This window comes from Centroberyx gerrardi, chromosome 3, assembly GCF_048128805.1.
Source record: "Centroberyx gerrardi isolate f3 chromosome 3, fCenGer3.hap1.cur.20231027, whole genome shotgun sequence".
NCBI lineage: Eukaryota > Metazoa > Chordata > Actinopteri > Beryciformes > Berycidae > Centroberyx > Centroberyx gerrardi.
This window is the reverse complement of record NC_135999.1, coordinates 250,899-278,434: the sequence shown is the minus strand read 5'-3', so window position 1 is coordinate 278,434 and position 27,536 is coordinate 250,899. Positions and strand designations below refer to the sequence as shown.

Sequence of the window (27,536 nt, the reverse complement as noted above, 5' to 3'; positions counted from 1 at the left end):
CCCGCCCCCCCGCCCCCTCCCCACACACACACACACACACACTACCAAAAGCAATGGAGTAAGGGTTTGGCTCTGAAATGAGATTGATAGCAGTGGTAAAGTGATAATCTGCCAGAGATCAGACAGTTTCTGTGCTTTCACTTTCTGTGATAGCACAGAAAGTTTGAAAAGTGACATCTACCATCACAAATCACACAAAAATACAACAAATTATGGCACTTTTAAAGGATTGTACGCAAGTCCTTGTTTGATATAATAATATTGTATTGACGAACTGGATCCTTACTACTAGATATTGAATGATGAACTCAAGTCTTTTTCCAAAATTGATATGTTGAACTCCAGCTTTGCTGCTTCAGGTTTGGTATCTCTTCATCCGTATATATTCCACTGATTTGGACCCAGTAAGCATTGAGTTACCAGGATTCCTTCATGTTCATTACATTCACAACATGTTTCAGACTTTAACGGATGCTCTTACACAGAATGACAGACAGTAGAGGTTCAGTGTCTTGCTGAAGGACACTCTGCCAACTTATCCTCCAATAACATTTGTCCTCATCACAGATTAAACCGCACTCATCACTGCAGACACTGATGGTGCTTTAACCCACGGAGACGTTTAAAATACCAGCCTAAAATATATCTAAAACGTATACCAGGCTTTGGCACCAATAAAGTCTGATCACCATTCTAAATTAATCAACCCTTTTAACTTGTTTACCCACTTAGTAGCAAAAACAATGGTGACTACCCTGAATTCTCTTCCCCTCCATAAATAATTAACTACAAAAATATTTACAAATATAGATTCACATTAACATATGCCAGGTTTGATTAAAAAATGCTAGTTATTCAGTCAAAATTTACAGTAGATTGAGAGTACAGTAGATGACATTTTTGAGAAGAGATTAAAGCTCTTCATATTGCCTTAGTCTATCCCAGAATGCCTTGCTCTCAGCAGTGGCCTGTAATCACAGACTGAATATTAAAAATAAACCATTCATTCAAAATGTAACAGGGGGTCTAGATCAGACAGGAACATCAGGACATCAAGACCTTCAGACCCAACATCGCCAGTCCAGCTACCATCAAGACCTTCAGACAAGAATGTTGTTGCATGTTCTGACCATCACCTCACCAAGTTGGAGCTGTGCAAAAGACAGCATATCCTTTATTTATGACCAATATTATTGGATTGAAGCTGCTGATAGACAATATTTTGTGCCAATAGTCTGTAAAATCAAATTTGACCATTTTCATGCCAGAAAAAGTATTCAGTGTTTCCCTCAGCATTTTATTCATGTCAGGGTGGAAAAGCCTCTGAAACATTTAGACCATCATCAGACTCTGAGGGTGCGATCCCTCCTCCTGCTGGTTTTTGCTGTTCTGAACCAGACTGGAAAAGCTGACTTTGTCATATTTGGTTTGTTTGGGTTCACCCTGCCCAATTACAAGCCAACCAGGGCTTGTAAACAAAAGTCACATGACTTACAAGTAGCTCATTTATTGGTGTTCATTTTCATGGTAAAATATTCCCAGTATTCAGAGTTTTCTTCTCATCAGGGTGGAAAAGCCTCTGAAACACTGAGGCATCATCATGGGACACTAAAACTCTCCACTGAAACCAGACTGATGAAACTGTTTTAGGGTCAGTAGCTCTTTAGTACAGGGTGAGGCAGGTTTTACAGACTGTTGAGTAAAACCAGATCCTCACTACCATTGTATCAGTGAATTAGCTATTACTATTACTAACTAGGACTATGTATCTGCTTTAACGACATTATCAGTTCAGTTATTAAATTTTTCAAAATGGAAAATTTCGACCTTCCTGTTAATGTAATAAAATCAAAAAATGTACAAATTATTATATTAAGAAAAATGAATTATTTCATTTATGGGAAATGTATTAAATTCACAGGATTATTATACTATTAGTTGCAATGGGACGTTATTCATTAACAGCTGTGAGCTCATGGGATGTTAATGGTTTTGCTCTTTTAGCTGAAATAAACAGGTTGGAAGTTTGACTCGTCTCCTGCTAAAACATCTTCAGTAAACATTCAGCTGCCAAAACACTGAGATCGCTGCTGAGATTTCCTGCTTTGTATCAACACAGACGTCTATCGTCTGCCAGTTGAGTCAATATTGCTCAATCTTCAACACGTTGCATGCACTGAAAAATAATAATTATCTGAAGTCAATCATGCAGTAAAATCCAGAGGATCCAGTCTGTTAACACATCATCAGCTTGTCAACCCAGAACTGAAACGCCCTTCAGAAAATAACATCATGTTTTACTTCTGTCAGTTTGTGTCACTTTCTTCAAACTGTCAAAGTGACTTCATTTTGATAATGTGGTGCTGTCAATCAAAGGGCAGCAGGCACCTTTTTGGTGGATCTCTCAGTTTGGAACGAAACACTGATGTTACAGCGTTGCCATGACGAGTTTTGCTTCTTGGCAGCCGGCTGCCGGCTTGATAGCTCCAGTAACACGGCTCTTTGTTTGTTTGGCTGCACTCTGCAAGTCCATGACAACAAGCTGTTTTCTTCCCCGGCCGTCTATGTTGACTGTGACAGCAGGATCCTCAGTTTGTATTGTACTGCTTTTCACATGCCGACCAAGAGTTAGTCATCAGCCGGTGAGCCGGGTGGAAACACAGGCAGTGCTGCCGTTACAGAAAATATATCCAAAAATATCATGTCATGTAATCCAGTATCGAGTCCAGATTCGACTTCTGAAGTGAAGAAATCTGCCGATGGCTTTTGAGCTGTACGGTACCACACTGCAAAAACATGTCCACCTTAAAAAGTCATTTCACCACACATTCTGTCTTAAAACAGGTGTCGCTCCCTCACCTGACGACCAAGGTGCCTGAACAGAAGAACAAATTGAACTTCTCTCTGAGGCTGTAAAACAGTTTTCTAGAGCATTCCTTCAGCCTCCAATAGCAGCTGGATTTGCTTTTCCTTTCTCAACAAGTTTCTTGAATCAAATGAATAATGCGACCTGCCCTACTGAAGATAAGGTCACAAACTGATCTGCATTGGAAACAAGTGAAATGACCTCAGCCCATTGCCACCTCATGTCTTCACTTTAACTGAATGTTTATATAGATATTTGTTGCAGTGGACCATGAGTTGACACTCTGCATGTTTTACCCTCTCTCTCTGATTAAGAAGCTCTATTTGACAAGTTTTAAAGCCTGAGGTAATTGAAGATTTTGTTGTAAATTGTTCTTCCTCTTCCAGTAATCACAAATATTTTCAATGTGCTTTTACTTGTTTGCTTTACAAGATATTGAAGGTGGAAAAACAAATATCCACTGAATATCCAATATCAAGGTAAGAGTGATAGTGACTGTTGTTGCCAGTCAAGTGAAACTGAGAGTCACGCCCCCTTGTTGAAAACCCAACCTGTCTGCTGCATTGCATTCTGGTATATTGAGGCTGGATAACCAAGCTGCCTGGCAGCAGCCTGGTTGTGGTGTCAGGTGATGAGACATGCAGAGCCGCTCCTCCACTTCACCATGACACTTCTTATATCGCCAAGGTCAAACCTCATCACTCCAATTCAGGTGATTTTAATGTTTTAAAATAATAATCCTTTATATTTTCCGCTGACTGTCTGTCCTGCTCCTCACTCTGCTCTGACTCAACAGTGATCCAACATAAATCCAGTTCATAAAGCGTTTTGTCTGGTAGCTCTTTCCTGGGAAAGATCCTCTGGTTTGTTTTGATCTGATTTAGGGAAACAGAAAATACAAGTCAAAAACAATTCCTGTGGATTTGACCTCAGAAGAAAGTTAAAATTAATTTCCACTGTGGTTCTTAATGGAAGACAACTAAAAAATCCACAGTGGTCAAGGTAAAGCTGACAATTTGACCTTTTGGAGATTTGTGGTTTTCACCCGCCGCTACACTGCTTACTATTGGCTGCTTGTAATGTCAAGACAGGAAGTGAAGCTTCTTCTACTGTTGCACATTAATCATAATGTCTCTGTATCTAATTGTACTTTCTGTACAAACCAGTGTTGTTAGATTTTCGAACTCATGCAAGGAAATAGTTATAATTATATTTAATAATTATATAAATAATTTATGGCTCATCGGACTTCGGTCGCTCTCAGCCACTTTCCTCCAAGGCAGGTTTCTATCGAGCTCGACCCAAAATACCACAGCAAGCTACATCAGATCCGGTGGATCGGTGAATGAAATCCAAGGGTAAAGGCAAAAAGTTTGCTCTAATTGGTTGAAGTCTGTTTACCTGGCGGCTTGTCTCCTCTGTCCACCTGCAGTCAGCTGATAAACTTCATGATAGTGTTCAGGCTGTTGCTGTCGTTATGCTGCAGCAGTGTTATTCTGACTTTCTGAGTTCTGCAGACTCAGCTGTTGGGCCAACAGTGGAGTCTGCAAACTCAAAATTGAATTCTTGGTAAGATGAATATTTTCTGCAGAGAGAGCTGCAGCAGGAAGCTCCCGGAGCTGCTGAGGAACCGAGAGAGAAACAGAAAGCTAGCTGCTGAGGAACCAAGGGAGAAACTGGAGGAACCGAGAGAGAAACAGAAAGCTAGCTGCTGAGGAACCAAGGGAGAAACTGGAGGAACCGAGAGAGAAACAGAAAGCTAGCTGCTGAGGAACCAAGGGAGAAACTGGAGGAACCGAGAGAGAAACAGAAAGCTAGCTGCTGAGGAACCAAGGGAGAAACTGGAGGAACCGAGAGAGAAACAGAAAGCTAGCTGCTGAGGAACCGAGGGAGAAACTGGAGGAACGCAGCGACCCTGGCGGACACACCAACCCCGGCGGACGCAGCGACCCCGGCGGACGCAGCAACCCCGGCGGACGCACCGACCCCGGCAGACGCAGCGACCCCGGCGGACACACCGACCCCGGCGGACACACCGACCCCAGCAAACGCACATTAACCTTATAACCGTTAACCTTATTTCACAATGACAGTTCCTTGGCTCTTACTCTCGTTGTTCTCTCCTGACTAGATCCTTGCTTTTGCTGTATTAAAACCTCATGTGTACGTCGCTTTGGATAAAAGCGTCTGCCAAATTGTAAACTGTAAATTGTAAATTGTTAAACAACCTTGTGCTGGGTCAATGTAAACAGTTAGATAACAGCAGGCTCCAGGCTCCATACAGCAGGAAAATCAATAAAAAAGAGTGAATTTGAACACAGCACAACCTAACTTGTTGATGCTGGTCAGTTACCATGGAAACGTCCACAAGCGGCCGAGTAGACAGGGCAACGGTGATGCCACGCAAAATCATGGCTTGCAAGTGTGGCTTCACCGTAAGGCTGCATTCCCTCATCATCACTAGGTGAGAACAACCGTCTGCACCAACCAAACACCAAAGAACCCAGAGAACCCTAACCCTCCAACAAGAGTACTGCACCTCCAGGAAACCACCTGAAACACAAGGGATTATGGGTAGAAGGAGACGGAAAGCCTAGCAGAACAAAATGAAACATCTCCAAACTCCGCACACTCTGACCCTGTCAGATGCAAAGAAACTTGTCTCCGCCTTTATCTCCTCCAGACTGGACCACTGCAGTGCAGTCTCTGCTGATCCCTGGCAGGAGCATCCAGAAGCTCCACTAGATTCAGACCAGCTGCAGGATCCTGATGAGAGCGTGCAAACACGAACACATAACACTGACTCTGTTTTCATTGCACTGGCGCCCTGTCTCCTTCAGGGTCGACTACAAAGTCCTGCTACTCACCTACAAAAGCCTAACAGACATGCGCCTCCCTACCTACAAGAACTGATCACCCCACAAACCTCCATCCGCACCCTCAGATCTGCCAACAGCTTGCTCCTCCGGGCCTCCAGTACCAAGCTACGCACCACAGGGGGTCAGACCTTCTGCTTGTGGACCAGCCTTCCAAACCATCTGAGGGCGGCACAGACCCTGGACTCTTTTAAGACAGGCCTAAAAACCTTTTTATTCAGGAAGGCTTTTTCATGTTAACTCTTGTTAGTGATCATTTTCTTCATTTTTGTTTTATGTTTTTAACTCTGTAGCACTTTGAGATTCACTGTGAATGAAAAGTGCAGTACAAATAAAATGCATTATTATTATTTAATTATTAAGTCTGGACTGATGCTCATTTTCAGCTTCATGTGTTCTTAACTGGTACATTTTCTGAACCTTTATACTTCAAATATGGCAAAGTAATGTGAAAGTAACAGAAGCTTCTTTCACATATGAATCCCCTAAAATTGCCAGATTAATTTTCCCGGTAAAGGCTTCAGTTTGTGTTGTCAGACTTCTGTTTCTGCTTCTCTAACGTAACGCTGCCACTCACAACACTGGAAATCAAATCATGAAGATTTTAAGAGCCGACAGAAGGTTCAGGTTTGAAGCCAAAAGTCAGAAGAGCCGGTCACCTTCATCATGTGAGGGGAGTCTTCATCCACTGAAGAACTCACTGAAGAACCCACTGAAGAACTCACTGAAGAACCCACTGATAGTTTTAGACTGAAGAACCCACTGAAGAACTCACTGAAGAACTCACTGAAGAACCCACTGAAGAACCCACTGAAGAACTCACTGAAGAACCCACTGAAGAACTCACTGAAGAACCCACTGAAGAACTCAATGATAGTTTTAGACTGAAGAACCCACTGAAGAACTCACTGATAGTTTTAGACTGAAGAACCCACTGAAGAACTCACTGAAGAACTCACTGAAGAACCCACTGAAGAACCCACTGGAGAACTCACTGAAGAACTCACTGATAGTTTTAGACTGAAGAACCCACTGAAGAACTCACTGAAGAACCCACTGAAGAACTCATTGTTAGTTTTAGACTGAAGAACTCACTGAAGAACCCACTGATAGTTTTAGACTGAAGAACTCACTGAAGAACCCACTGATAGTTTTAGACTGAAGAACTCACTGAAGAACTCACTGATGGTTTTAGACTGAAGAACCCACTGAAGAACCCACTGATGGTTTTAGACTGAAGAACCCACTGAAGAACTCACTGATAGTTTTAGATTGAAGAACCCACTGAAGAACCCACTGATAGTTTTAGACTGAAGAACTCACTGAAGAACTCACTGATGGTTTTAGACTGAAGAACCCACTGAAGAACCCACTGATGGTTTTAGACTGAAGAACTCACTGAAGAACTCACTGATAGTTTTAGACTGAAGAACCCACTGAAGAACCCACTGATGATTTTAGACTGAAGAACCCACTGAAGAACCCACTGATGGTTTTAGACTGAAGAACTCACTGAAGAACTCACTGATAGTTTTAGACTGAAGAACCCACTGAAGAACCCACTGATGATTTTAGACTGAAGAACTCACTGATAGTTTTAGACTGAAGAACTCACTGAAGAACTCACTGATGGTTTTAGACTGAAGAACCCACTGAAGAACTCACTGATGGTTTTAGACTGAAGAACTCACTGATGGTTTTAGACTGAAGAACCCACTGAAGAACCCACTGAAGAACTCACTGATGGTTTTAGACTGAAGAACTCACTGTACACAAATTCAAGTTAAATTTGACCGCTTCCATTCCCAGTATTCAGAGTTTTATTCCTGTCAGAGTGAAAAGCCTCTGAAGCATCATGGGACACTAAAACTCCACTAAAACACACACACACGCACACACACACACACACACACACACACACACACACACACACACGCACACACACACACACATTACATCCTTTAAATGAAGAATTAACTTACAGAAAACATAACTGAACAGTTAAATGAGTATCCAATCCGTTTGGACGGACTGCACCTTTAACACTGGAGCGCAGTTCGACTGGAACTTTAAAATTATCTGACTGGATTATGAATCATCAGAAAGTTACTTCACACACACACACACACACACACACACACACACACACACACACACACACACACACACACACACATAGTTGAAGTTGAAGGTCTGTCCTACCTCCGTACAGATCCATGTCCAGTCGCTCGGTAGAAATCCCTTTAAATTCACATTAGAATCCGTCTCTATCGAAGCCTTTAACTTCACATTAGAATCCGTCTCTATCGGGAACCTTTAACTTCACGCTGGTTTCTGTTGGTTTCTAAAACAAAGATCTTTATCCTGTTTGTGTTTCCTCGATCTGCTGCTCAAACTCTCTCTCTTTCTCTCTCTCTCTCTCTCTCTCTCTCTCTCTCCGCCTGCTTTGGTTCGGCTTGTGCTGCATTCAGGTGCTCCTCGTAAACTCTGCCTCCTCCTCCTCCTCCTCCTCCTTCTTCGCTATTGCTGAAGCTAAAGTGCCTCTTCCATGGGTTTGATGTTTGGTAGGTTTTTGTCTCTAACTCTCTTTATAACGCCAAGCTGATCAGACTGTTCTGCTCTTCTTCGTGGGTTTTAGTCAGCTTTAGATCTGATCTTGTCTTAGCACAGTCAGTCATACATATGTGTAGCAAAACTTCAACTAAACATAAATATATACATTTATATCCAGTCTTGCCTTCATCCCTTCTACTGCCAGCTGTTGTGCATTTAAATGTTTTTGGAACAAATCAACAAAATGAAGTCTAGTAGAAAGTAAACTTTCATTTGTTCTTAAAATCAAGAAAGGAGAAAATGTGCATCACGTACTTTATGTTTTAATCAGTTTATTAACATTTATGGCAACTAAAGGGGAAAGACTTAAGAGAACATACAGTAATAATTATTTACATAGTATACCAAGCAGTAATGTATGATATTAAAATCCATCACTTGTCGACCTGGCTCCTTAACAAACATCATCTGACTTCAGGAAAAGTTTTACGACTTTCTCATTATTATTTTCCATCCCAGCGCTTCCTTCCATCACTGTAATATCTTACAGTTCGGTAAAATTTTGCACTTTTGCTCTTTCATGTTGCTTAAATTTTAATTCTGATATTTCCCACAGCACCTGAAGGCAGCAGTGACAGCTCCGCCCCTTCAGGTCGAAACCATAAAGTCACTATAATATTCCTATAATATTCCTACAGTATTCTTATAGGGACTTTATAATGGCCTTATCGAAGTTTATTTGATCTCCTATGGTTTCTCTATAGTATTCCTATAGTGTTCCTATTGGGACTTATGGTGTTTGATTTTTGTTTGATTTCCTTCTTCAAAGGATTGCTGTACTTCTTGGTGTTTAGAGTTTTTAAATGAATTCCCTTGTGAAACCAAAAGCTCAACTCGACATCTGAACATGAGAAGTCTGCGGACTTTTCTTCAGAAAGCCGTTTGAACTGATCAGGATCAATCAGGAGGAAAAGATCAATTCACTTCTAAATGTTGGAGCTTTCTGCCACCAAGCGGCCGCTGGCGGGAGCGTCGCCTATTTTTCATCAACACATCATCTCTTATACAAACTATAAAGAACTAGATAACTGCTGAAAACTATACGTTCCTATAGGAATATTATAGGAATGTTATAGGAATGTTACAGTGAAACCATGGGAGATTAAAAAAAATGGTCTAAATGTTTGAGGCTTTTCAGCCCTGACAAGAATAAAACTGAAAAAAAACAACAACAACAACTCTGAATTTAAAGACATTGAATATTTTATAGATTTGAATATTGAATATTTTCTATATTAGCTATTTGCCGCTTCAATCCAGAAATATATCAGTCTACTAAAACCAGTTCAGTCAAACCTTAACATGGATCCCCAACATTTTCCATTTTTACTGTCTGAGCATATTTAAAAAGAACTAAACATGAAAGAAATGTCAGTTTTACAGTAGAGAGTAAAAACTCACCAGTTAAACACATTTCACCTGAAGAGTCTTGCATATCTAAATATATTTAGTCCAGGTTTATAGAGACGAAGTGTGACTGAAAAGTCACAGGTTTGATTCCTGAGTGTCTTTGAGCAAGGCACTGTGCGTTCAGACAGTTTCCTTGTGTTTTCTTTCTGTCTGAACACATTTTACTTTGGATTTCACTTTTGATTTATTTTGTTTTTCTGATTTCTTACATTTTGTCATTTTGTTCCTTGTTGTTTTAATTCTTGTTTTCTAAATTCATTTTTGTTGTTTTTTTAGACCAATTTTTAACTATTTCTCTAGTTTTGAGGTTTCTGTTCTGTCTCCTAATAAACCAGCTAATAAATACAATAAATTTTCTCAGCCAGTCAAAGCAGCAGACGGTGGAGCTTGGCTGCCACCTGATGGACAAACAGAGAAACCACACCAGCCGACTCACTGCACTAACAGGGAAGGAGGGGAATCTTCATTAGAATAAACTCCTAAAAATATCTGCCTGTGAGGTTTGATAACTTCTCGTTTCCAGTGAAAATTGCCTTTGGTCAATAATGTTTGTAGCGACTGATTGTAATAAATGGATAATGTAATAACTTGTCAAAATGTAATAAAAATCCTTTTAAATGGGTTGAACTGCTGGATAATAATAATGTAAAGTGTAATTACACTTGCAGACTGATATTATTGTAATAATAATGTAATACGTTATTACATTAACTGGTGATTATTATATTATGAGGTTTGTAACTTTTGCCATAGTGAAGATAGTTTTACCTTATCTAGCAATTTATCACATTAATAGTTTTTATTACATTTTTGACCCATTTAGACATTTTATTACATTTTGAAAAGTTATTACATTATGCAGCATTTCTTATCAGTTTATTACATTATCAGATGCTACAATGTTATTGAATCAAATGTCATAATGTTAACATTAATAATGATCTGTGATATCTAAAAATATTCTGCATTTATCTCACCGCAGTGGAAGATTTGTTTAATTCGCTTAAAGAACAGTAAATATTATGTTGAGACAGCAGATTACGTCACAACATTTTGTTTGTCCACTGTATTAGATCATTTTGTTTTGTGATTGATTATTGATTAGTCAGATTTCAGTAAACAGGCTGTGATCAAGGGCTGCAGAAATAAACCTGACAGGACAGACAGCAGCTCGTCCTGCCTGACAAGGAAAGTATTATGTGCTGTATGATATTTAATATGATATATAATGAGTGCTATATGATATATAATTCCTACTTATCCAATAGAATGCATTGTGTCTCACATAAAAATACTATATCTGAATACTCTGAAGTTAACTTTGGCGTACCGCAGGGCTCTCTGCTGGGACCTCTGCTTTTCTCCATTTACATGCTACCCCTTGGTGAAATTTTCCACAGTTATGGTATTAAATTTCACTGTTACGCAGACGATACTCAAATTTACATACCAATTAGACCTGACGACCGCTTACAACTTTCAAACCTAGAATTATGCCTAACCGCTGTCACAAATTGGATGTCACAAAACTTCTTGCGACTAAATGCCAACAAAACTGAGATGCTAGTTGTTGGCCCCAAAACCCAACTGCCTCTCGTTGCAGACCTTACTTTAAATTTTGGGGATTGCTTAATTACCCAGAGTTCCACAGTTAAAAACCTTGGCGTTACTTTCAACTCAGCTCTCTCATTCGATGCTCACATTAAGGAAATCACTAAGATAGCATTTTTCCACCTTCGCAATATCTCGAAAATTCGTTCCCTGCTAAATACGGCGGATGCTGAAACCTTAATAAAGTCAAATCAAGACTCGATTACTGTAATGTCTTACTTTCTGGCCTACCTAACTGCAGTATAAAAAATCTACAACTTGTGCAAAATTCTGCCGCCAGAATACTAACCAGAACTAGAAAATTCGACCACATTACTCCAATCCTGACCTCCCTTCACTGGCCCTTATATTCCCCCTCGTGCCTCCTATCGCAGGATGTTGGCTACCTGACTGTCCCTAGAATCAAGAAAAAATCAGCAGGCAGAGCGTTCTCCTACTGAGCTCCTGTCTCTGGAACCAGCTACCTCTTACAGTCAGGGAAGCTAATTCTGTCAAAATTTTCAAATTTAGACTCAAAACATATTTATTCTCGCAATCATACGACCTACCTTAGCACCGTTGGCTTGGGTTCGACACAGTCTTTTCTCTTACCTTAGCTTAGACAGTATTTATATAGGAATTTGCCGTTGGGAACATAGCATAGGGCTACCTCCTGGTTACACTGTGTCTAATCACTTCCTATCTGCTTTGTGTACGAGTGTGTCTGTGGCCAAATACGTCTGGGTCTTGTGCTGCTTTTGCACAGCTCTGTGTGTGTGTGTGTGTGTGTGTGTGTGTGCGTGGCTGGTTTTCTCCTCCCCTTCTCTCAGATTCCGGTGCAGTCTTCTAGCTGTCAGCAGACAGGTACTGCCCCGGCTCTGATGGTCTTCAGTGCTGGCCTTAGTCCCATCCCATATGCTGCTCCCACCTGGATATGTTCGTTGTCTTTGCGCGCAGCTGTTTCTCTTCCCGTTCTCAGACTCCGGTGCAGTGCAGTGGTCTGCAGTGCAGGCCTTAGTCCCATCCCTGCTGCCGCTCCCTCCCGACGTGCTCTGACGTGTGTTCTGTGTGCAGCTGTCTTCTCTCCCCTTCCCAGACTCCGGTCCAGTGCTCCACCTGCCAGTGGACAGGTGTTGCTCCGGCCTGGCGGTCGTCGGCGCCGGCCTTGGTCCTGCTCCCACCTAACGTGTCTCCTGTGTGTTCTGTTGCTGCCGTTTTCTCCTCTTCCTCTCTCCCCTTCTCAGACTCCGGTGCAGTCTGAGAAGCCTCTGTCCCATCCTGATGCTGCTCCCACCTATCGTGTCTCTTACCCTGTGTGTTCTGTGTGCAGCTTTCTCCTCCTCTTCCTCTGTACGTGTGTATCTGGGTGTGTTGTGTGTGTGTGTGTGTGTGTGCGGCTGCGTTTCTTTCCTCTTCTCTGACTCCAGGTCAGTGTTCTACCTGGCAGTGACGGGTGCTGCCCTGGCTCTTCCTTCGTCAGTGGTGCCTTCCTCTTCCCTGCTGCTGTTCCCACCTGGACGCTGAATTACGACCGCTGCCCCCCTGCTGACCTCAGCCCCCTCTCATCGCCGCATGCTGCCTCTTTCTTTTTGTCTCTCTCTGCTTTTTCCTGTCATTGTTGTTGTCCATGATTCTGTCAGTGTTTTGCCCGGCACCTATTGCACGCTAATCCGTCCCGGGGGAGGGGAATCCCTATTTGCCTCAGCCCGCCCAAGGTTTCTTCCAAGTTTTTCCTACTGGGTTTTTCTTGGTAGTTTTTCCTTGTGTGCATTAGGGTCTAAGGCTGGGGGTGCCGGGTAGGGTTAGGCTATGTAGAATAGATAGATTATTTGTCTTGCTAAAATCTCCTCTTGTCTACGTTGTGCTTTTCGCTATGCTTGTCCTATATCTTTCTGTTCACCACTGATTTTGTTTAGTTAGCCCAAGCTAGGCTCATTCTCTGTAAAGTCCTCTGAGACATGCTCGTGATAAAGGGCTATATAAATAAACGAACTTGAACTTGATATATAATGAGTGCTATATAAAATATAATATTAGTGCTATATGATATATGATATTAGTGCTATATGATATATAATGAGTGCTGTGTGATATATAATGAGTGCTGTATGATATATGAAATATCCTTTAGGTGGCAGAGAGCGTCCTGTAACCTGAAGCTCACAGGTTTGATCCCACAGTTACAGCAGAAAACGTGAATAAACAAATTCCCAAACACTTTGTGTCGCACGGCAATAAATGTATCGACTCTACATCATCAGTCCTGTTCTATTAAACATCTAGTTTTGTTGCAGGTGGACAAAGTTACCCAGCATGCATCTGATAACAGCACAGTAAAAATAAAAACAGCTTTGGAAACGGTTTGAACTGAACCTTCCGGTGATTTGGACGACTGCAGACTTTAATTCAACGTTTCTCTATTTACAGGCTTTTTGACGTCGGTGCATCGACATCTGTTCAACATCTAAAGGTTTGGATCAGTGTTCAGTGTGGCCTGCAGCCAGAAGGTCGCGGATTCAATTCCCTTTATTTCCTCTCTGTTCAGTCTGCAGGTTCTGCTGGAGACTCTGAACTGTCCATAGATATGAATGGGAGAGTCTGTCTGTCTGTTAGTCTCCCTGCCTTCTGCCCAGTGCATGCTGGGATATGCTCCAACCCCCCCCCCGGTGACCCTGAACAGGAATAAGCTGGTAAAAAAAATGAAAGAAAGCATGACTGAATGTTTGGCTGCAGGTCACGGCGCTCTCTCCCTGTCTGCAGCGCTCCAGATATCCTCCAGTTCGTCTTCCACCTCCTCAAACTGCCAGCGATCTGGACGAAGAGGATCTGACTTCTTCTCTGACGCTCTGCAGGTTTCCTGTCCCGCTGTAGTCCCAGGTGTTGAACCGTAAGAGCAGATGCTGCAGTTTTCCTCTGAGCAGACGACAACTCGACCGGAGAGGCTCATACAGGGATTTAAGGAGTTTGCAGTTGTGGTGGAAAGCCAATTTAAGCTAGAGCGGCTGGTGAACGGCTGCTGTTTAGCAGAGAAATAAATGTGACTTCTGAGGTCACAAATCTTGGTGTGAACACTGAAACATTCATGATGGTGGAACAGTTCAGTGTTTTCAGCTGCAGTCAGACAGCAGGGCTCAGAGCTTTGCTTGTGCACATCTGAAATACCTTCTTGTACAGTGAGTTCGTCTGCAGCATTTCTGTTACAGCAGAAGGCGGTGGAGGAGGAGGGTCGCTGTGGGGTCAAGAGGTCACACCGATCTTCAGCTTCCTCCTCTGGACTCAGACCGGAGGTCGACTCTGAGAAAACAGCCTGAAGTTCTGCCTGATCTTCAGACGCTGCTCTCTCTGAGTTCACAGTGAAGGTCTTTCTGGTAGCTTTGGATGAGAGGTCGGCCTGTTCGCTCTGGCCTGCAGCTCTGTACAGATTAGACAAGAGAGTCTTCTCTGAAGGGTTAGGGCTTGGACCGCCAGAGTTCCCAGTCTTCTCTGAAGGGTTAGGGCTTGGACCGCCAGAGTTCCCGGTCTTCTCTGAAGGGTTAGGGCTTGGACCACCAGAGTTCCCGGTCTTCTCTGAAGGCTTTCCTGTGACAGTGAAGCCTCTGGAGCTGAAGCTGGAGATGTCTTCCCAGTTCGTGGGTAGGTCGAACCTCAGTGTTGATCCTAGAGGGATGCTGTAGCGGCTCTTCTCCTGATCCGTGCTCGTCTCTCTGGACTTGATGTAATCTTGAATGATCGGAGCATCGGGGCTGTCTGCAGTGTCTTCTGGTGAAACGCTGACAACTGAGTTATTTTTAATGTACAGCTGTATTTCTGTGTTGCCTGGACTTCCAGGTGAGATCCGTCCACTGGTTTCTCCTTCCTGAGGCCAGGTGTTGGCTCTGCGGCCCGTCACTTCCCTTCCTGTCCGCCCGACAGTCAGCCCAGTCAGACCGGCCAGACCAGCCAGACCAGTCAGACCGGCCAGACCAGTCAGACCAGTCACTGTGTGTCTGTGGGCGGATCGCTTCCTCCTCCTGCCTGCTGGCTTCAGGTTTAGGGTGGAGACTGAACCGGTGGAGGGAGATGGAGGGAGAATGATGGTGCTGACTTTAGTAGCGTTGGTGGAGCCGAGACTCGTGGCCGAATCTTTACAGACAGGACTGTTTCCATCGGTGACTTGTAAATATGTGCTGACCTACAGGGAGTAAAGAGCAGGTGTCAGCAGGAGAGATGATTTTTTTAAAACTTTGATTCATCCAGTGAAGGCTTCATACAGTTCTATACATTCATACTGGGAGCTGCCCAGTACTGTTGGTCGCTCTGCCATTCAAGTTTACCACTAAGCTAACTTGTACTCCAAAAAACTGTGGTCCTTTGGCTCCGCCCATCTAAGTTTAACTCAACCAATGAGATAATTTCTGCCTCCAGAGCAGCTCTGCTCTGATAAACTAGTCTGATCAGAATATGAAGAAACTTACAAACTGGTGTTACACTGAAATCTGAGCCAGCAGGCGGGATGGCAGCCTGATGGACTTAGATGTTTGCTCGTCTTTACACTTACTGACTGTTTTCTTCACCTCTCATAAAGCGGCAGGGCAGCCTGGTGTTCAGACTGTCCCGTAACCAAACAGACACAGGTTTGACCCCTGTCCTCCATCACTGAACCTACCTGCTCACTGGTTGTAAAGCCTTCTGGATAAGAGTGTAAGTTAAATGACTTTGGCACTCTCAGATTATTTTACATTGTATTTGATGATGTGATTCCCTGATGGATCACATGCGTTCCAGTTTGATTTTTGATAGGAGAACATTAAGTAAAAAACAGAGTTAAGAGTACTTTTTTATTGTCTACCATGGATCAACAGAGGAAAACCGTTTATCTACAGATACCGCCGTTTTCACAGCGATTATCAGCTGCTCCTCCACGATGAGAAAGTGGAACTAGGAACTAATGTTTGGCAAGGGGGAGAATTTACACATCAGATCTTTTGCTCAAATCTGATTGGTTGCTGTGCCGCAGTTTTCTGTCTTCCCCCACAGCGCTGCCCACTTTCCCCGCACAGCAAGCTATCCCATCATGCTTTGCCGCTTCTCATTGAAAATGAATGGGTGTGTGGCGCCTAGTGAAGTGTGTGTTCACAGTGAGTCAGTCGCTTCCTCCCTAACACAAGCTAAAGCTAGAGTTCGATTGGTTGTTAGATGGATACTGACCCGATGTACCGGCTCTGTGGACAGCTGACGCTCAGCAGGTCCATGGCTTTGGTTTCCCTCTGTCTGAGGGTCAAAGGTCAGGATGACGCTAATACTTCCACCTACTGGGGAAACAGCAGCGCAGGAATCCTCCACAAACACACCGGGAGGCGAGGCCGTCTCATCAGATGAGCCCCGGACGTTTTCTGTCCGGACTCCTGAACGCTCTTCTTCTGGCTCTTCAGCTCTTTCCTGTCGCTCTAACCGCTCATCTGACTCTGATGATGGAGACTGAAGCTGCAAAGGACAAAAAACATTCTTAACAATAACTTACAGTAAGAGTTAATTTTAAAAATGTTATGCATCCATTCTTTCCCCAGAATACCCAGTTGGCACCAACATTATTATTGTAAACTAAAACTGGGTGCTATGTACTTATGTACTTAAAATAAATATATGTGAAATGTAGTTTACACCTTTTTGTTTATGTGCAGGATAAAAAAGATGAGAAATTTTAGGAAAGGAATTTTTGGCTTTTTTTGCAAAACAAACAAAAAAAACTACCAAACCCACAGTGAAAACTAACTGAAACTAAACTGAAATAAAAAATGAAAACTATATAAAAATAAAAACTAATGAAAAATCCCAAACTGTAATAATACAATAATAATCCTACAGTATGGTCTGCAAGGACACAAGCTAAATAATAAATACTCAATGGCTATACATACACACACACACACACACACACACATATATATATATATGTGTACAGTTTGGCATATTTTATCAAGATATTATCTTTAAGTGACGAGATATGAACCGAGGTGTTGTGTATGTACAGCACATGTGTGTATGTGCATATGTGTATATAGTCGACTATATACACATATACACATATATGCACATACATGTGACCAGTTCCATTCCAAAATGTTGTATCCATTTTGGAAAAAATCATCATCTCTAAAATATAGTTAACATTTTGTCTTCACTTAGCTATTATCCTTCCTATAATTTTCCATGCTTTCATTGTATGCTACTAATTATTTTTTATAGTTATATATAGTTTGCACAGAGCCTGCACTTCGTCAAATAGCCTCTAGAGGGCGCGCTGTGGGTCTGCACAGGATCTGTGCTTGTTTAAGAGTAAGTGGCACCTTTTTAAATGGTACATATCTAATGTTGTCGTTCTCGGTGGAGCTGCTAGTTAGTTTCAGTATGAAGCTCAGCTAATAAGAACCTGGGACTGTTGATGTGGGAGAGAGTCTTGTGTTGAATCTGACTCTCTGCCCAGCTGCTCTTTCTGTGCCTTCCAGTGGACCAAAATCCATCCCAGCATGCTTTGCAACTCCTCAGTCCTTTCCTTTATCTGTGGATGAAGAAGGTGAAAGACAAAACAGATGAAGAGTTTCATTTCAGGAGCCATCTTGGATCAGCAATAAGATAAGATAAGATAGCACTTTATTAATCCCCTTGGGGAAATTCAGGTGCCACAGCAGCAACTGGCAGACAGTACCAGGAAAACAAATACAATAAGTGCAATAAGATAATAAAAAAGAAGAGGTACTAAGATAAAACAATAGAGGTAATGTACATAATATAGAGACTATAGAGACAGTGCAAAAATGCAAATAATAATAATAATAATAATAAATGCGTATACATATATACAGGGGTTAAAGTGGGATTTGGCAGGTGGGGGGGGGGGAGGGGGGGCTAAAATACATAATTGGTGGGGGGGGTCAGAAAAAAATGGTAATTTAAAACAAATTTCCTGCATTTCTACACCACCTAACCTCTTGGATTAAGTCAAGAAACAGCAACCCTGTATAATGTTAACCAAAAATGTAAAATTATGTTATATTACTAGATTTCAGCATTGAGGTGCTTACATTCATGATTTTGCATAGGCATACTAACCTAAAAACCTATTATTGGGAATCTTGAGAAAGTTTCAGAGCGACAGACACAGAGTGTCCCGTAACCATAGCAACTCACTCTCACTCCTGCCTGGTGCGCACGGCGCGAGAGGAGAGGGAGAGACGCAGAAGAGATTACTCTGAGCACCATGCATGGGAATAAATTACAATATAATAGATTTGTGTATATTTCTCTCTATTCAGATGGTCTGAATAACTCTCTGCTGCACGGTGCTGCTCTGTCTCATCTCTCCTGTCAGCGTCTCTTTTCGCGCCGCGATGTTATCAGTTATGAATTTGTTTTTCACTGCGACTTGTGGCGTGAGAGCGTGTGAAATGCGTGAGTCTCACGGTCAATGCGTGAGAGTTGGCAGCCCTGTGAACTCGCTTGACATTATTATATATGAAACTGCCAATCAGATTTATTTACTTATTAATCAAAGGTGCCGGAACGTCGTTCCGGATTGTTCCGGCCCACTTTAACCCCTGCGTATATATACATTATCAGGAGTTCAGTCATTAGTGCGGATGAGGGAAGGGGAGGGGTGGGGCTCTGAGGGGCTAGGGTCCAAGTCCAGGTCTGGGTGAGAGGGGTTCTCCAGGATGGCATTGATCTTTCCCCTCATCCTCCTCTCTGCCAGCCTTCCTCACCAGCTTGTTCAGTCTGTTGGCTTCTCCTGCCTTGATGCCGCCTCCCAGCACACCACAGAAGAAGAAGAGACTGGCTGCTACAGACTGGTAGAACATCTGCAGCAGCCTGTTGCTCACGTTGAAGGACCTGAGTCTCCTCAGGAAGAACAGCTGCTCTGTCCTTTCCTGCAGAGCCTCAGTGTCCGACCGGTCCACTTTGTTGTTGAGCTGCACTCCCAGGAACCGATAGGAGTTCACCATCTCCACCTCCTCCCCCTGGATGGTGACGGGGTTTGGGGGCTTTCTGCTCCTTCTGAAGTCCACCACCAGCTCCTTGGTCTTCCTGATGTTGAGCTGGAGGTGGTTGTTGTCGCACCGACCTACAAAGCTCTCTACCAGCTCTCTGTATTCTCCTCAGTGTCCTCCGTGATGCAGCCGACAGGAGGAGTCGTCAGAGAACTTCTGTAGGTGGAACGATCCAGAGTTGAAGTCCGAGGTGTAGAGGGTGAAAAGAAATGGTGACAGTACGGTTCCTTGGGGTTCACCGGTGTTGCCCACCACCTCGTCTGACAGGCCGCCCTACAGCCGGACGTACTGCAGCCTGCCAGTGAAGTAGTCAATAATCCAGTCCACAAGGTTGTGGTCTACCTGCATCTCAGAGAGCTTCTCTGCCAGCAGGAGGGGCTGGATGGTGTTGAAGGCACTGGAGAAGTCAAAGAACATGATTCTCTCCAGGTGTGAGTAAGCCCTGTGGAGCAGGTAGATGATGGTGTCCTCCACTCTAATGTGGGCCTGGTAAGCGAACTGCAGGGGGTCCAGGGAGCCGACCAACAGGGGCCTGAGATGCTGCAGAACCAGTCTCTCAAAGGTCTTCATGACGTGTGAGGTCAGAGCGACTGGCCTGTAGTTATTGAGAGCGCTGGGACGTCCTTTCTTGGGCACCGGGACAATGCAGGAGGTCTTCCACAGCTGGAGCACCTTCTTCAAACTCAGAGAGAGATTGATGAGGTGCTGGAACACTCCTGCAAGCTGCCCAGCGCACGCCTTGAGCACCCTGGGGTTGATGCTGTCTGGACCCTTTGCTTTGTTTATTTGCAGCTTGGAGAGCTGCCGTCTCACCTGGCCAGATGTGATGAATGGGCTGGAGGGAGGGAGGGGGGGTGTTGAACTGTCCTCTGATGTGAAAGACAGACTGGGGCTGGGAGAATTATGGGGAGGGGGGGGGGGGGCAGCAGCAGAGGTGTGGATGGGGGCAGAAGTGGTGGTGGTTGGGGGGCGAGACTGTCTTTCTGAGTCAACCCTATTGAAAAACAGGTTTAGCTCATTTGCATGTTCCTGGCTCCCCTCCACGGATGGACCTGATTGTTTGTAGCCGGTGATCGTTTTCATCCCCTTCCACACCTCCTTAGCATCGTTCTGCTGGAGCTTCCTCTCCAGTCTCCCCCTGTAGCTGTTCTTGGCCTCCCTCAGCTCCCTCTTCAGCTCCCTCTGGACAGAGTTGACTTCCTCCCTGTCTCCAGCCATGAAAGCTCTCTTCTTTCTGTTGAGAAGGGCTTTAATGTCCTTTGTGATCCACAGCTTTGTTTGGAAAGCAGCGCACCCTCTTGGTGGAGATAACGCTGCTCTCACAGAAGTGGATGTAGTCTGTGATCCAATGGGAGAGATCCTCGATGTCCTCCCCGTAGTCCTCCTTGAACAGCTCCCAGTCTGTCGTCTGGAAACAGTCCTGAAGGGCCTCCTCAGCCTCCTCAGACCACACCAACACAGTCCTGGTGGTGGCGGACTGCTGCCTGACAACAGGCTTGTACGTCGGTACAAGATGTATCAGGTTGTGATCTGATCTGCCGAGAGGGGGAGGGGGGCAGTGGAGCTGTATGCTTCTTTCACATTAGCAAACAGCAGGTCAAAGCTCTTGTTCTTCCTTGTTTTGCAGGTCACATACTGTGTGAAGTCAGTCAGGGTTCTGGAGAGCGGGACATGGTTGAAGTCTCCATTAACTGTCATGAAGGCGCTGGGGTGATGTGTCTGTAATCCTGCTACTGTAGAGTGGATGACGTCACTAGCGCGCGGCCGCCACTGCAGACGGTGGGATGTAAACAACAGCAACAATGGCATGTGAAAACTCTCAGGGCAGATAGTATGGCCTCAAACCCACAGCCAACAGCTCGATATCTGGAGTACAGATGCGTTCTTTCATAGTAATGTGTCCTGGGTTACACCACCTCCTAAGACCTCCTCCTTTCTTCTTACCGCTTTGTTTCTCCCTGTCCGCCCGCACTAGCGTGAAGCCGGCTACTTCAACTGAACAGTCCGGAATATTCCCATTCAGCCGTGTCTCCGTGAAGCACAACACACTGCTCTCCTGGTACTGACGTTGACTGCCCACCAGGGCTGAGAGTTCGTCCGTCTTGTTGGCCAGCGATCTCACGTTCCCCATGACCACCAATGGAAGGCAAGGTTTGAATCTCCTATTCCTCTCCCTCTTGTTCCTCACCCTCACACCGGCTCTCGTTCCCCGTCTGTGTCTCCTTATCTGCTGGTATTCCTGCCGGCGGAGAGGCTGCTTTAGCCTGAAGCGCAAGAAGCGCCTCTTGCGTATAGACAAGCATTGTCTGTCCGTCTGCTGTCCAGCTAAAACTTTGCAGATAAATTACTAGCACTAAGCATAGAGCTAGAACATTGAAAAGTTTAGTGCAAAATAATTCAAAGTAGTGCAATAAAATAGCAAAAAAAGTAGCAAAGGTAGACAGAAAATTAGAAAAAGTATCGAAAAAGTAGATAAACGTGGGAGCTGCTGTGACCGGCTGAAACTCTCAATGACGGCACCACTACATACCAATACACATTAACAACAGTTAAGTGTGTGGTGTGTTTTGATTTTACTACTACTACTGCTAGCATTACTTCTACTGCTACTACTACTACTGCTACTAATACTACTACTACTGCTACTAGCCTACTACTACTTCTACTACTACTACTACTACTATTTTTACTACTACTACTACTACTACTGCTGCTGCTAGAACTACTACTAGTAATAATAATTGCATAGCAGTTTTCAGTCACAAAGAGACAAAGAAATAACCCTAAAAAAATCCAATAAAAATAATATAAATGCTGAGAAATCTGAAGGAAACTGAACTGAAATCCCTGAATGAACTTACTCTGTCCGCCAGGTGATGTCTGTGTTTGACGAGCCTTCGGCCTGATTCAACCAGATCATCAAAGTCTTCAAACTTCTGCTGGATTCTGAGGTCCAGGTTGGAGAGCTCGGCTGACTCCCCTTGTGTCGACTTTTGCATCAACACCTCAGAGAAAATGTGAGCTCGGGTTTCTTCAGCCCAAGAACTGTTGACAGATAGCAGACATTGGGTCTCATGTAAGAACATGTTCGTATTCTTATCTTAAATTTCTCTTACTTTTTTCGTGAGGTGGACTCGTACGAGTGTGCCACGTCAGATTCACCCAACACTCGTATCTTCAGAAAACTGTCGTAAATGACCTCCGTAAACATTGTTCTAAATGAATGGGCATTCATGAGAATTGTGAATTAGCATAATTGGCGTCCGGCCCATATGTCGGGAAGCTTCATCCATAAAAACGACACGGAAGAGTAAGAAGAATTCTACCAGCTCTAAGATTGAAGTCCTTATTTAATAGCGTCAATAGTGGAATTAAAGACCCTGCTAAAGCCAAGGAATGGGAAAAAATTACTTGTGCTGTTAATGCAGTGTGGTCTGTTGTGCGTTCCCTTATGGGAAAACAACTATAGTATTCCTATACATTTTAGACGAATACTAAATAAATATCACAACAAAACTATAATTCCCTATAGGAGTATTATAGTGATACTACAGAAGACAAAAATATAATATAGATAAGGTCAAACTCACTATTGAGTACCACAGACACTGTAAGTCCCTATCGGAGTATTCTACGAATATTATAGGACTAGTGATTTGTCGTTAGGGCACCATCACAGAAATAATAAAAAGAAATGGCTTGACATGAAATTAGATGCAAAAAGCAAGGCGGTTAATTGTACGTGACTTGTATGACAGGCAGCAAGTTCTCTTAAATCGCTTGTACGAGTGACTTAAGAATGAATCTGTTCATACGAGTGGTTCTTGCATGAGGCCCAATGATCAGAATCAAAATTCTTTAATGTCCTGGTACAATGATTTTACAGGAGTTAGTATTGCAGTATTGGTGCAAAAACACATACTGACACACATGGTACCGACTAGAGCTGGGAACACACTATAAGATAATCGGGCTGATTAACACCATATTTGGACAGAATCCCAAATCTGAGGCTTGGTCAGGACCAGCGGTCCAAACAGATTATCTGGCAGTGTGAAGGTTTACAGACTCAATCTGAACAGACTGATCTGAGACCAGATCATATCCCAGTCATAGGCCCTCCACTCGGCCCCCTCCAGCAGCATGCTTGCCAATGGCGCCGCCAAGGGGTGGCCAGGGGGGGCCACGGCCACCCTGATACAATCGCTGGCCCCCCTACTGGCCCCCCCTCACTAGTCGCATATGCATAATATGCTTCTGAGTATGCATAATATGCTTCTATCTGATATTTTACATTAGGTACTATTCATTTAAATCAATAATGTATATTTTTCATAATAGTTCATGTGAAAGAAAATAACAAATGCATAGCCAGCCAGCCGCTTTTGACCGTCCGTCACTGCGTCACACTGCGACCCCTCCCCCCCCCCCCGGCCAGATGACAGTCTGCCTCATGGACAGCAGCAGCTGAGCTCAGCCCAGACCTGTCAACTCTCCTGTTTTTCCCGGGTTTCTCCTCTATTTTCACCCCCTCTCCCGCCGTGCTTCCGTTTGGTCATTTTCCCCGTAAATCTCCCGTATTTTCCTTTTTTTTATTTTTACAGTTATACAGAGAGAGAGGGGGGGGGGGTGAGCGAGAGAGAGCAGTGAGTGAGTGAGAAAGAGAGTGAGAGAGAGAGTGAGAGAGCGGTGAGTGAGCGATGCCTCCACCCCTCGCGTCAGATGAGCCAATCGGCGCAATCAGACAGCAGTAAAACTTAACAAAACGGAAAGGAATCCTTCCAAAAAACGAAAAGGGACAAAAAATAAAGGCCCGTGAAGCTGAGGCATCAAAATGTGCAAAAATGACTGACCTTCTCAGTAGTGCAAGGACCAACAACATTTCCATTGCCGGGGGAACGGCATCAAGAGGCTCAGTGCCTCTCTCTACATGTCCATCCCTTTACTCCACCTTTTAATTGTTTATAGTTTGTTATTAGACAACGTTATAGTTTATTAGAATTTATTGTTACCTGGTGTTGGTTAATTTAAATATTTATTGTTGAAAGTTACCAAATTAAAGTGATAAAAATGGCAATGGCAATCCCTGACTGATTTCATCTGTATTGATATAGACTATATCGCCTTTTCAAATATAGCCCTTTATCATGATGCACTAAATGCTCAATGTTGTGGTCTCCTCACAGTGGTGGTCTGCTGGCGACAAACCGTATGTAGTATTAATTATTATACTAATACTAATACTAACACTAATTATTATACTAATACTAATACTAATACTAATACTGGTACCCCCCCCCCCCCCATCAGGAAATCTGATGCAATGTCTTTTTTTAAATTGGTTAAGTCTTTCAGTGTCCCCCCCCACCCCCAACTAACCCAGACCTCAACTAGCCCAAACTCAGCCTGACTAGGCCAGACTCACTCTGACTAGGCCAGACTCAGCTGAACTAGCCCAGACTCAGCTAAACTAGCCCAGACTCAGCCTACCAGACTCCCCCTGACTAGCCCAGACTCAGCCTGACTAGCCCAGCCTCAGCCTGACTAGCCCAGCCTCAGTCTGACTAGTCCAGACTCCCCCTGACTTGCCCAGACTCAGCCGAACTGGCCCAGACTCAGTCGAACTAGCCCAGACTCAGCCTGACTAGCCCAGACTCAGTCTGACTAGTCCAGACTCCCCCATACTAACCCAGACTCCCCCTGACTAGCCCAGACTCAGCTGAATTAGCCCATACTGAGCCTGACTAGTCCAGATTCCCCGACTAGCCCAGACTCAGCTGAAATAGCCCAGACTCAGCCTGACTAGCCCAGACTCAGCCTGACTAGCCCAGCCTCAGCTGAACAAGCCTAGACTCAACCTGACTAGCCAAGACTCAGTCTGACTAGCCCAGACTCAGCTGAACTAGCCCAGACTCAGCCTGACTAGTCCAGACTGCCCCTGACTAGCCCAGACTCAACTGGACTAGCCCAAACTCAGCCTGACTAGCCCAGACTCAGCCTGACTAGTCCAGATGCCCCCTGACTAGCCCAAACTCAGCCAGACTATCCCATACTCAGCCTGACTAGTCCAGACTCCCTTTGACTAACCCAGACTCAGCCTGACTAGTCCAGGCTCCCCCTGACTAACCCAGACTCCCCCTGACTAGCCCAGACTCAGCTGAACTAGCCCATACTGAGCCTGACTAGTCCAGACTCCCCCTGACTAGCCCAGACTCAGCTGAACTAGCCCAGACTCAGCCTGACTAGCCCAGACTGAACCTGACTATCCCAACCTCAGCTGAACTAGCCCAGACTCAGCCTGACTAGCACAGACTCAGCCTGACTAGCCCAGCCTCAGTCTGACTAGTCCAGACTCCTCCTGACTGGCCCAGACTCAGCCGAACTGGCCCAGACTCAGTCGAACTAGCCCAGCCTCAGCCAAACTAGCCCAGACTCAGCCTGACTAGCCCAGTCTCAGTCTGACTAGTCCAGACTCCCCCTGACTAACCCAGACTCCCCCTGACTAGTTCAGACGCCCCCTGACTAGCCCAAACTCAGCTGAACTAGCCCATACTCAGCCTGACTAGCCCAGACTCAGCCTGACTACTCCAGACTCAGTCTGACTAGCCCAGACTCAGCTGAACTAGCCCAAACTCAGCCTGACTTAGTCCAGACTCCCCCTAACTAGTCCAGACTCCCCCTGACTAACCCAGACTCAGCTGAACTAGCCCAGACTCCGCCTGACTAGCCCAGCCTCAGCTGAACTAGCTGAACCCAACCCTAATCCTAACTAACTCAGACTCAGCCTGACTATACCTGACTCAGTCTGACTAGCCCAGACTCAGCCTGACTAGTCCAGACTCCCCCTAACTAGCCCAGACTCAACTGAACTAGCCCAAACTCAGCCTGACTATCCCAGACTCAGCCTGACTAGTCCAGCCGCCCCCCGACTAGCCCAGACTTAGCTGAACTAGCCCAGCCTCAGCCTGACTAGCCCAGCCTCAGCCTGACTAGTCCAGACTCAGATTAACTAGCCCAGACTCAGCCTGACTAGCCCAGCCTCAGCTGAACTAGCCCATACTCAGCCTGACTAGTCCAGACTCCCCCTGACTAACTCAGACTCAGCTGAACTAGCCCAGACTCAGCCTGACTAGTCCAGACTCCCCTTGAGTAGTCCAGATTCCGCTTGACTAGCCCAGCCTCAGCTGAACTAGCCCAGACTCAGCCTGACTTGCCCAGACATACTGACAACTAACCCTGGATCAGATCGGTTCAGAACAGTTCACTGTAAATATAATTATAAAATATCTGTTCCAGTGTTTCTTGTTCTGTGGTACAGAAGCTACAGTTCACATTTACATTACAAATGTGTTTTGAAGTGATACTGATGAATTCTGAGATTGTTTCACTTAATTTGTACTTGTGAATTGATCCAGGCATATTGCTGTTTAATACCATTTTATATGAAATTTATTCCCTCAACAACTCAAAAAGAGTGGAGCAAGTGGAGTTGGGAATCTGACTGATATAAACTGTCCTTGTGAGTGGGCGTTGTTGTTAAATGTGACTTCTCTTTCGATTATTTTTCTTTTTCTTCCTCCTGTATCTGAACTCCCATTGGCTGTTCCCAGTGTCACTCAGATTTCAGTCCTGTAGCTTCACACTGCAGCCGACCAGACCAGACCAAGAAAACCAAACAAATCTGAAAACTCAGCCAGTGTCTTCAGCCCTTTCTCACTAATAATCTAATATAAAATAATATAAAGATAATCTGACTGCAGCATGGCATTAAGACAAATCACCGGATTAAATAACACGAACAACACTCACATCATGGCCAGGTAAGAGCCGAGGAAGGCCTGAAGCTGCTGGAGCTGCAGGAGAGCGTTGCGGTTGTCGGCCAAACTCCAGCCGAGCTCCTCCCAGGCCTGCAGGGCCGCCTGCACCTCGTCGGCCCGGGGGTCAGAGGTCAACATCTCCAGCTCCTCCACCTCCTCTCTGACCAGCTGCCGGTCCATCTAGCAGACATCACATCAGAAGGAGAGTGCTGCAGCTCCGTCCACCAAACAAAGATCTTCAACAGCCAAAAGAGACTCACTCCTCTATACTGAGTGCTATGAAACCACATCACAGTGCGGTGAAGTCGACTCTATTCTTCATGAGCACCATGGTAATTAA

At 44.5% G+C, this 27,536-nt stretch overlaps 2 protein-coding genes across 2 annotated transcripts in view; both read right to left on the bottom strand.

Annotated features, from left to right (window-relative positions):
- Positions 1-8,158, bottom strand: part of LOC139911183 (signal-induced proliferation-associated 1-like protein 2) — a 92,904-nt gene extending 84,746 nt beyond the window's left edge. Inside the window, exon 1 of the mRNA XM_078282733.1 lies at positions 7,945-8,158. The gene's annotated coding sequence lies outside the window, so the exon portion shown is untranslated. The remainder of the gene's footprint in view (positions 1-7,944) is intronic.
- Positions 8,159-13,785: 5,627 nt separating this feature from the next.
- Positions 13,786-27,536, bottom strand: part of LOC139911182 (uncharacterized) — a 39,725-nt gene continuing 25,974 nt past the window's right edge. Inside the window, exons 9-13 of the mRNA XM_078282559.1 lie at positions 27,189-27,376; positions 22,241-22,424; positions 17,765-17,893; positions 16,543-16,818; positions 13,786-15,526 (exon numbers count right to left, since the gene is read on the bottom strand). Of these exons, the coding sequence (XP_078138685.1) occupies positions 14,090-15,526; positions 16,543-16,818; positions 17,765-17,893; positions 22,241-22,424; positions 27,189-27,376 (2,214 nt within the window). The 3' untranslated portion in view covers positions 13,786-14,089. The remainder of the gene's footprint in view (positions 15,527-16,542; positions 16,819-17,764; positions 17,894-22,240; positions 22,425-27,188; positions 27,377-27,536) is intronic.